Here is a 10,386-nt window from a genome sequence, read left to right on the forward strand (position 1 = left end):
AAAGCTTTATTTAGTAGTTCTAATCCATTTGGGAATAGCCCAGTGGTGTTGGTGAGTTTAGATAGAGTTTAGGATAGGAGAGATAGGAGAGATCACGAATTCAATCCTCATGGTGTGCAACGTTAGCCATTCCAAAAGAAAAAAAAATAGTAGTTCTAACCACTCATTTTCAATCTTTTATATTCGCTTTCTTTGATTTGAAATTAAATATATATAAAACAAAAAACTATAGCAGTTACAAAAACGTTTTATTTGAGTTGTTTACAGTACTATTATTAAATCACTATGTATTACTTGTATTCGTAAATGAACATGAAACGGATATGATATATGTAAGAATACAACTCAAACACAACATGATTTAGACCAGTGGGTGTGGGGCATTGTTTTTTGGCGTTAAAGGAGGGGGGGTGTAATCAGGAAGGAGGGGGGGTGTGTATAGAATGGGCCCATTCTATACACACCCCCTACTTATTCTATGTATTAATATTTCAGCTTTTGTGTTTAATTATTGTTTGAAGGATACGGCTGACTTGTCATAATCTAACATGGGATTCACATGCCAAGCAGGCGGTCAACTCTCTGCAATTCTTTATTGATTCAATAATTGCCAATCCAGCTGTACTTTTTTTTAACGCCTAACGAATAAAAGTCCGATTATACAGGGTAATTTAATGGTAAAAGACGATCCTACACATCGGTGATCACAGATAGTGTTAGGTAGTTCAAGCCCACACCATCTCCAGTTTTAGAGGACACCTCGCTGCTCGAAGGTCCACTGCAATAAAACCCGACTAAGATCTAAGCCCAAATCTTTACTTTCCCTCCGATGCTAGTTAAGTATAGATCATTGGCTATCTAAGTCCTACTTGATTTAGGAGCTATTTGTTTAACTCTTAACTAGTCTCTTAATGGTTCAGACATCTTACTGGTTCAGCACTTAATAGTTCAAACTGTTTGTTTTACGAGCAGTTGTCTGAATGGTTCAGATATTTGCCTATGAATGGTTAAGATTTATATAGAGTCTGAATGGTTAAGACCTCTAATCTGAATTTGTCAGACATTTGCCTCTGAACGGTTAAGCATTACACATACTCTTAATGGTTCAGAACTCTTAATGGTTCAGACCTCTTACTGGTTCAACACTTAATCATTCAGATGTTGCCAAATAGTCCCTTAGTTTTTACATATCCACCCTTTCAAGAAATGATAAAATGAAACAGAAAATGAAAATCAGTTTTATTTATCGATTCTCAGTGACAAAGTTGACGATGATAACGATTGAAAGAAACATTATATAAAGTACTCGAAATAAAGACAGACATCTTAAATCTTGTTGATATTTGCTTCTCCAAAACTAGAAGTAAAACCAAACCAACGGATGTATTTTGAACTTATCATATGGTCCTGATTTACGTTGTCGTTCTCTATATTTCCAAACATTACTTTTATAAAAAAAAATCTCGTTATAATTCATTCATCAACTAACCACAAGAGTTGGGATCTAAAATATTTGGACCAATTATTGGGACCTATATAGATGTGAAGTTTTGTGGGATCAATGTAACATTAGGCTAGACGGTATGGTACCGTCTCACCTTCCGTCTTGGTTCGGCGACGGGCGGCACACCACGCCGGCCCCTCTCCGTCCCGTCCCCATCGTCGGAATAAAGGGGTGTCAAATATGCCCATGGAATATTAAATGGTTCGTCTATTGAAACATATGAGTCTAGGATTGGTGGATTTTAGTGTTATAAATTTACATTTGTGTTTTGTTTTATCTACTGGTTATTAGGTTGGAGGTTATAGAGAGGGGCTTCATTATGCCATCTGAAGGGGTATGGTCTCAGATCTCGCACTAGCATGGCTGCGAGTGACCATTACCCTTATCAAAAAACCCCACCAGCAAGAACTTATTTGTGTCCGTGCGGGCACGCGCGGACACAGCAGTCGAATCTAATATGTCAAGTGATAGGAAGAAGCTCAAAATTATGATTTTGCTCTCAGTTTAAATTTATGATTTCGCCTCCAGTTTAAATATAATTTTTGAGCTGCGGGCAAAAACGTAATTTTATTTTGAGCTGGGACAAAATCGTAAATTATAAAAAACGTAATTTTATTTTGCCCCAAACTAAAAATGACGACTTTGCATTTTCGCCCCGTTTCAAAAATTATGATTTCGCCTTCGGTTTAAAATTATGTTTTTGCCCGGTTCAAAAATAAAACTATGCTTTTGCCCCCTATTCAAAATTACGATTTTGCCCTCAGTTCAAAATTTTGATTTTGCTCCAGTTCAAATTAAAAATATAGTTTTGTCCCCAGCTTAAAATTACGATTTTGTGCTTAGTGCAAAGTTATATTACGATTTTGTCTCCGGTTCAAATTTATAGTATTGCCATCACTTTAACTTTTGCCAAATTACGATTTTACCCAAGTCAACAAATACAACTTTGCCCTTAGTTCAAATTACAGTATTGCTATCGTTTTAGTTTTTTTAGCAAAACTATAAAAGTGTTTTTTTTATTAGTTGACTGGATTTAATTTTTTTCTATGTCAAAGAGCTTCCTAAAACTCGCTCATTAATCCTTACAAACTACAGTTTTGCCCAGAGCTCAAAACTACGGTCTTGTCATCGTTTTAGTTTTTTTTTTTCCTAACAAAACTATAATAGTGTTTTTTTTAATTGATTGAGAATTATTCGGTTATCGCCCCGCAAGGCAGACGGTGGCATTAACTAGTTGCATGGGCGGACCTAGCCTTTGGTCAGGGTGGGCGGCCGCACCCCTTGAAAAAAAAATTTAGTGTATATTTTAGGCAAAAAACCCGACCGCACCCCTTGAAAATATGGTTGAACACCTCATCCGCACCCCCAGCAAATAATTTCTGGGTCCGCCACTGACTAGTTGTATTGTTAAACAGAGGAATGTGTAATAGTGGTATTAGAAAAAGGATGGCCTCCTTAGAAGTCATCATCTAATCCAAAACACACCAAGTTCAAAATCACCAAAACTGAGAACCTCGGTTCTTCACTTCGGTTTCATCGGTTTTGTTATGGGCTAAATACACAGAAAAATCTACAGCCTAATATATTTGAATTTAGTTTCCTTCATAGGGTATGTTTGGCATAAAGATTTTAGAATCTTCAAGCTTTAAGCTTTTAAGAAAAAACTACTACTTGATAAAAAAAACCTTGTTTGGTTAAAGGGCTTGAAGCTTTTAGGTTAGGAGCTTGAAACTTTTGGTTGAATGCTCCTACTAGTAGCGTTTAGAAGGAGCTGCAAGCTTTTAGGAAAAAAAAAATACTATTTTAACCTCTAAAGATAATGAATTTTTAAGGCACAAACTTTTTAGATAATTAGTTATGTTCATTTTAGTCATTTTATACGTTTTATTAAAAGTTTCAGCTACTCTGCCAAACACCAAATATATCTAAAAAACTATAGCTACTAGCTACCAGCTAACAGCTTCCAGCCACTAGCCACAGCTACTTTTGCCAAACATACACATAGTATTTCCTATAATAGAAAACCGAATAAGTTATTCGGTTCGGTTCAAAGCTGAAGTGAAAACCGAATATTTAATTAATTTGATTTTAAACGGTTTAGCTTGACATAGTTATCGGTCCAATTTTTTGTAACATAATATTGAAGACCCCTAATATCGGGATTAAAAATTAAGTAATGACAGGTAGAGCCAAAAAAAAAAAAAAGATAATGTATGATCGTAATTATGATGTTACATTTATGTTTCCTTGGACAAACGACAACACTAGTGATAAAATAATAATTTAGCCTAGAAAAGAAAACTGAAAATCAAACCGTTAGTAGCAATCACGACTTAAATAAAAAAAAATTGTTGACCTATCTCATCATTAAGAGTAAATTGTTAAAATCGTATCTGAGGTTTGGGCATATTTCTCATTTTCATCTAAAACAACTTTTTTTTTACCATATAGTCATTCACTTTTGAATTTTTTTGTTATTTTCATCTAAATGTTTGATAGAAAAAATAAAGGAAATTAGACGTTTGGATGAAAATGACAAAAAAAAATCTCAAAAGTGAAGGACTATATGGTACAAAAAAATTGTTTTAAATGAAAATGACAAACATACTCAAACCTCAGTGACGACTTTGGTAATTTACTTCATCATTAACCATAAAATATTAGAAAACAATATATATAGTATATTTAAAAATGAATGGTTAAGATTGTTTTTCATCCTAGTTAGACAAAATAAACTTTTTATTTGATATTAACCCTTATATATATATATATATATATATATATAGTATATTTAAAATAAACGTTACAATTTGTGTTAGCTTTTGGTGTTGTTCATTCCTCAAATTATGCATTCAACTTCATGACCATCACCACCAAAACCCAATCACATGTCGGCAAGCTTTTCACACTTTAACCCCTTATCTTTTACAATAGTTCATTTTAGTCCCCTTATATTTTAATCCATAAAACCAACACTAAACTTTATTTGCTGCTTGATATGCTCCTACCTACCCGAACTCATGGCCCTTTTCATATTCAAAGACATTCACCTTCCAATAACAAGTCTCAATTTTATTCTTAACAATAATAATAATAATAATAATAATAATAATAATAATAATAATAATAATAATAATAATAATAATAATATATTCCATACTCATTAAACTTGTTAACCAATCAACAAAATAAAAAAAAAGTACTAAAATCTTCGGACCATGTTAGACCCGATAAAATATCAAAACAACCATTTGTCGTGTTTGTCTGTACATTTATATATTTATCAGCGAAAAAGAAAGATAAGTGACTTATCAATATTAACATCGTGTTTGTCTATACATTTATATATTTATCAGCGAAAAAGAAAGATAAGTGACATATCAGTATTAGCGAAAAAAAGAAAGATAAATGACATATGAGATGGAATTTTACATATTATATACCAAAATTTACAATAGAACATAGATGGAATGCATTAATCATTTGCACTCATGGCTTACTCGATTGTACTCCAACCGTAATAACTACCAACCAGCTGAGCTTCATTTTCTAACCTACACACACAAAAGCTACAAGCTGGTCTGGTCCCCTAAAAAGTATGTAATTATAAAAAAACCCAAAAGAATTAAGAAAACTAAAAACAACCCATAAGGTTTTAGGAGACTCTCCGGGGACGTACTGCCGCCATCCCTCCGGTGAAATCTCGCCGGTAACACCTAATTTTCATGCTTGAGTTTCCAAATCTTTGGCACTTATAAATGTCCCATGAAACCCGTATGGAACCCGGGACGGAAGATGCACCGTCGCCTCTAGTTCCATCGTCATTGCGTTAACAATCTGAAGCTCTGACTTCCATGTTTTTTCATCATGGACAAAGGCCAGAATATGACCTTCGTCCTCCGCGCCAGAACTGGCGTCACTGGGGAGAAAGAGTGGCTCTCCCCCGTACTTCTGGTCTCCGTAAATAAATTTCTTGGTCTCGCCAGTCGTCAAATCGACCTTGGCGAAACCAGACACCTTCGGCCACGGCTCCGCGATCGCAAGGTACGCGAACTGCGATTTCCGACCAAGAAGGTTCTTGTTGACCATCCCGGCTTCTAAGTTGACGTCATATTCCGGCGAGATAATTTGCCGGCGTGTTGACTTTCCGGTTTTTAAATTAAGCCGGATTTCTGATAAAACACTTTTTAACTCCTCATTAGACTCGTTAAAAATTGAGTCAGCCGGAGTCATACACGACCCGATCACAACCACTTCATCGGATTCGGGTTCTTCCCAAGCATTCCAAAGATGAAAACAAAAACAATCCGGAACCTCAACCCATTTAATACCCGACCCGTTTTCCGCATATTTGTCCAAAACCCCAAACCGTGACACCTTTTCTTTATCATAAACCACCGGCGACCCACCGGTGATCATCTCCGACATCTTAAACACCACCTGATGGTCCGGCACCACCACGAAATTCTCCGTGATCGCAAAATCATGAACCATAGTCGGCATCCCCAAATCGATAGCTACGTCTTTCGACTTCTTCCCATCCGGCGAAAACCGAAAGTACTTCAAATACGGCTTGTTGATCACATCGTAGCTCAACGCGAAAAGCTCGCCCGAAACCGGGTCGATTTTCGGGTGAGCGATCATTGTAGACTCCAATTGCCCACCAAAATCAAACCGACCCGCGGTTTTCAAGTCGCCCGAAGGCGTGACCCGCACATGATACGGTAAATCGTCTTCGGACATTGCTAATAACCGGTTGTTAAAATAGACCAAACCCGCGTTCGCCACACCGATCCCTTTCGTGTGGTCGATCAACCCGCACATCCCGCGGGCGTAAAACAACAAAAGCTTAGCGATCCCGGAATGCCCGTGAAGCTCCCCGATCGCTTTCGGGAAAACCGGTTTCCCGATAGCGCGTTCTTGAACAAGCCTTTGAGTTTCGGTAAACCGGCAGGCGTAACTAGCCGACCCGTTATCGAACTTAACCGCGTAAATCATCCCGTCACCGTCGAACAAATGGTGACCGGATGTCGGTTCGAATAACGGGTTAGCTCCATTTCGTAAATAAACTCCTTGGATATGCTCCGGGATTTCTCCGGTCACCGGTAACCGGTGGCGCACCGGTTGTTCCGGTACCGGAGAGAAGTTCCCGGCGATTTGGACCTTCGGGTCCACTGTTTTCGGTAAAGGGTGTAAATTGTCTGTCTTCGTCAACCCGTCTTTGATGGCGTCCAATGCCATTGATGCGAATTTTTGTAACACGTTCCAGTTTGGTTGGGCAGGTCCGGTTTTAACGGTTTTCGCGGTTTTAAGAGGGGTTTGTTTAGGGATTTGAAGAATCGAAGGCGTTTGGAGGGCGCAAACGACCGAATTCTTGGCCAGTTTCGCGTTCGTTTTTTTACAAAACGAACGCGATACTGAAGAGGGTAAAAGTTTGTTACCGGGGTTACTCCAAGTAGGAGTTTGAATAGAAGAAGAAGCCATTGGTAATACTTGAAGCTATTTTAATGGACTTTGTTGTTGAGAACAGAGAGATGTATGTGTGTGTATGTGTGTGTGTGAGAGTGTGTGTGTTGAGTTTGAGTTTGAGGAAGAAAGTGGGGGGTATAAATAGTGAAAGAGTCCACCTTAAACATGACCACGTGTTGGATAGTGAGCAAAAGACACAATAACTATTAACGATTATTATTCTTTTGGAGGCAGGTAGGTCATGCTCATCACAACAATTTTGGTTTATCAAAGTATATTCTTTTCTATATTTTTTTTAACGTGCTTAATAAAAAACACACACACAACTATGAAAAGTTTATAAACCTTGTCTTTTTATCATCTAAAGAAAACAAGTTAATTAGTATTAAATTTGAAAAGATTATGAGATAATGTAATGTTTATGAGGGACAAGTCCAATAAAAAGGCAATTTTAAATTAAAAAAAAAAACTATGAAATTTGTGTCTTTTAACTTTTTTGTATAATACATTAAAGAGTCTCATCTATAAGTCTATAACTGTGAAACGGATCCGTTGATGAATAATCTGTACAAAAACTAATCATAAATTAAACATTTTAGAGTTAATTAAACATTTTAGAGTTAGGTCAAGGGATATTAAATTATCTTATAAATCATATAATATCACCCACAAGCATGTCACTAATTGAACAATCTCTAGCAGAAAACCAGCAATACACTAGAAAAAATATTTATATCATAACATCACCCACAAGCATGTCACTCAACTTCTTCACATATGCCACTCTAATTCTTAGATATTTGCTATATTCTTCACTCATAAGAAAAGAAAACTGGCTAACCTTCTACACCATATTGAACATAGAAGATGCTTTTATTGTTGAAAATTCTATCATTTCGACCCTTCCATATGACACACTATGTAGTCATTAAGATGGCTTGCTCCGATTAACAGATTCCTCTGTTTGCTAAAGCCGCCTTTGTTGGTAACCTGTTAATCAAAGTCTCTTTAAGATATTTGCTTTTCCACATCTAAGTAGTTAGAAGTGTGTTTTTAATCCACTTGGGAATAGTCCAGTGGTGTTGGTGAGTTTAGATAGATCTTAGGATAGGAGAGGTCACTGGTTCAATCCCCATAGTGTGCAACGTTAGCCATTCAAAAAAAAAAAAAAAAAAAGAAGTGACTTTTTAAATGTCACTACCGAATATTGATTTCATAACTTTAGAATTTTAATTATAATAAAGGTCGATATTTTTTTACAATGATACATGTTATTCTTTTAAAGATAGATTACTATATTACTCTAGTAAAAATGATTATATGACCATTATTATGAAACTAATATGATTAGACATGACAGTGAATTTTGTTTCACACAAGTTATTAGTGATCCACTCCATAATTCAGTTTTATTTGAATTAGTATAAAAGAGTATAATGAAATAATTTGTTGATTTAAGCGGGATAAATTAGATTCAAATGGAGGTAGAAATGTAGAATGCATACAAGGAGTCATTGTCGAGGGACAATCTTGAATTAAACTTCAACGTGAGTATAGTTTGTACATTAAGGGCATACGGTGTGGTTGAGAGTTGGGGGCGGCAAAGCCGTTTGCCGCGCGGCAAACACCGCCGCCAACCAACATCCATCGCGGCAAAACTTCAAAGGCGGTGAGGGAATACCGAGCGAGAAAGGAGAAAGCAAAAGGGGGGGCCCACCCCAACGGTCATATGACCGTTTACAATAAAAAAAAATAATTTTTTTTTTTAAATTAAACTCTATATATATATAACACACACCATTTAACCATATACTTTCCAAATACTCATACAAACCAATTCCTTCAAAAAGTTTATCTTACAAAATGGCGGATGACCTCCCCCCGTTATGGTTCCCACCCATGAGTAGCGACGATTCATCCGATAGTAGCATTCTTTTTTTTCAAAATCTTATCGAAGAAGCCGAACTTCAAGATACCGGCACATCTAACCGAAGGAGATATATTGAACGTCAACGTGAGGAGGGGCATGAGACACTCATGGCGGATTATTTTGTCGAAGACCCGAAGTACAACGAAGATATCTTTCGGCATAGGTTCCGTATGTCAAAACGTTTGTTTCTACAAATTGTGTCCGATGTGGAAGAGAACGACCCGTGGTTTGTAGAGGCCCCCGATGCGCGAGGTAGGAAGGGCTTTACGCCCTTGCAAAAGGTGACATCGGCTATTAAACAGCTCGCAACTGGAAACACTCCAGACGAGAACGACGAGTACTTGCATATGGCCGAAAGAACTTCCCGCGAGTGCCTAGAATATTTTTGTGACACGGTTTACAAAATATATGGTCCAGAGTTCTTACGTAGACCGACAAGCCACGACATGGCACTTTTATACCAAGCTCATGAGGAAAAACATCACCTTCCAGGTATGTTCGGTAGCCTTGATTGCACCCATTTTGTTTGGCGTTTTTGTCCGACAGAGTATCGAGGCCAATACATGCGAGGAGATCATAGATACCCGACTATTATGCTCGAAGCGGTTGCTTCTCAAGACTTATGGTTTTGGCATGCTTTTGCCGGTCCACCGGGTTCTCAAAACGATATCAATGTTCTACAACAATCTCCGTTATTTTTAACGGAACGAAATGGAACCGCGCCAAAATGTCCATTTTACGTTAACAACCATTTATACAAACGTGGTTATTTGCTCGTGGATGGAATCTACCCTTCGTGGTCCGTGTTTGTGAAGTCTATCCCTTACCCTCACGAAGTAAACGAAAAGAAATTCAAGAGGCAACATGAGGCGGCAAGGAAAGACGTCGAACGGGCTTTTGGTGTTTTGAAGGGGAAATGGGGTGTATTGAGTCGACCGATGCGAGCAAGATCGGTTAAAAAAATTAGGAATGTCGTGTACACGTGTATTATTTTACACAACATGATTTTGAAAGACGATGGAAAGGCGATAGCACCGGTGCACATTCGGGATCCTCCGGTCGAGCCGGCTCTAGACGATACGGTGTTGGGCGAATTGTTGAATGAAGACACCCATTGGAGACTCAAACACGATCTCATAGATCATCTCGCAAGTCAAGATTTGCCCCATCTTTTGGCCGATTCCGACGAAGACTAGTTTAAATTGTTTCATGCTAATGTAATTTTATTGTTTTTTAATTTAGTGTAACTTTGATGTTTTTAATTTAATTTATTATGAAAGTTTATTGTTTTTTATTTATTTATATTAAATTAATTATTGCAAAAAAAAAAAAAAATAATCATAAAAGTTTACCACTTCAGCAAGTGTTTAAACCAATGCCAACACTTTTCAGCAAAGTTTAAACACTTTTGCCAAATTGACATGGCACGCTCTGATTGGTCGGTTCAATGTTTTGCCACTCTAAACTGTTTAACCACTCCTTA

General features: G+C 37.2%; 2 protein-coding genes across 2 annotated transcripts; one reads left to right on the plus strand and one right to left on the minus strand.

Moving 5' to 3' along the window:
- Positions 1–4,894: 4,894 nt before the first annotated feature.
- LOC110889755 (9-cis-epoxycarotenoid dioxygenase NCED1, chloroplastic) lies at positions 4,895–7,096 on the minus strand. The gene has a single exon (XM_022137322.1). It carries the CDS (start codon positions 6,986–6,988, stop codon positions 5,228–5,230), a length of 1,761 nt encoding a protein of 586 aa, XP_021993014.1. The 5' UTR covers positions 6,989–7,096; the 3' UTR covers positions 4,895–5,227.
- A 1,740-nt stretch (positions 7,097–8,836) lies between these two features.
- On the plus strand, positions 8,837–10,099 carry LOC110887864. The gene is made up of 3 exons (XM_022135429.1): positions 8,837–9,395; positions 9,450–9,577; positions 9,719–10,099. Exons 1-3 carry the CDS (start codon positions 8,837–8,839, stop codon positions 10,097–10,099), a joined length of 1,068 nt encoding a protein of 355 aa, XP_021991121.1.
- The last annotated feature ends 287 nt before the right edge of the window (positions 10,100–10,386 follow it).

The sequence above is a fragment of the Helianthus annuus genome, chromosome 11 (assembly GCF_002127325.2).
Source record: "Helianthus annuus cultivar XRQ/B chromosome 11, HanXRQr2.0-SUNRISE, whole genome shotgun sequence".
NCBI classification, from domain to species: Eukaryota; Viridiplantae; Streptophyta; class Magnoliopsida; order Asterales; family Asteraceae; genus Helianthus; species Helianthus annuus.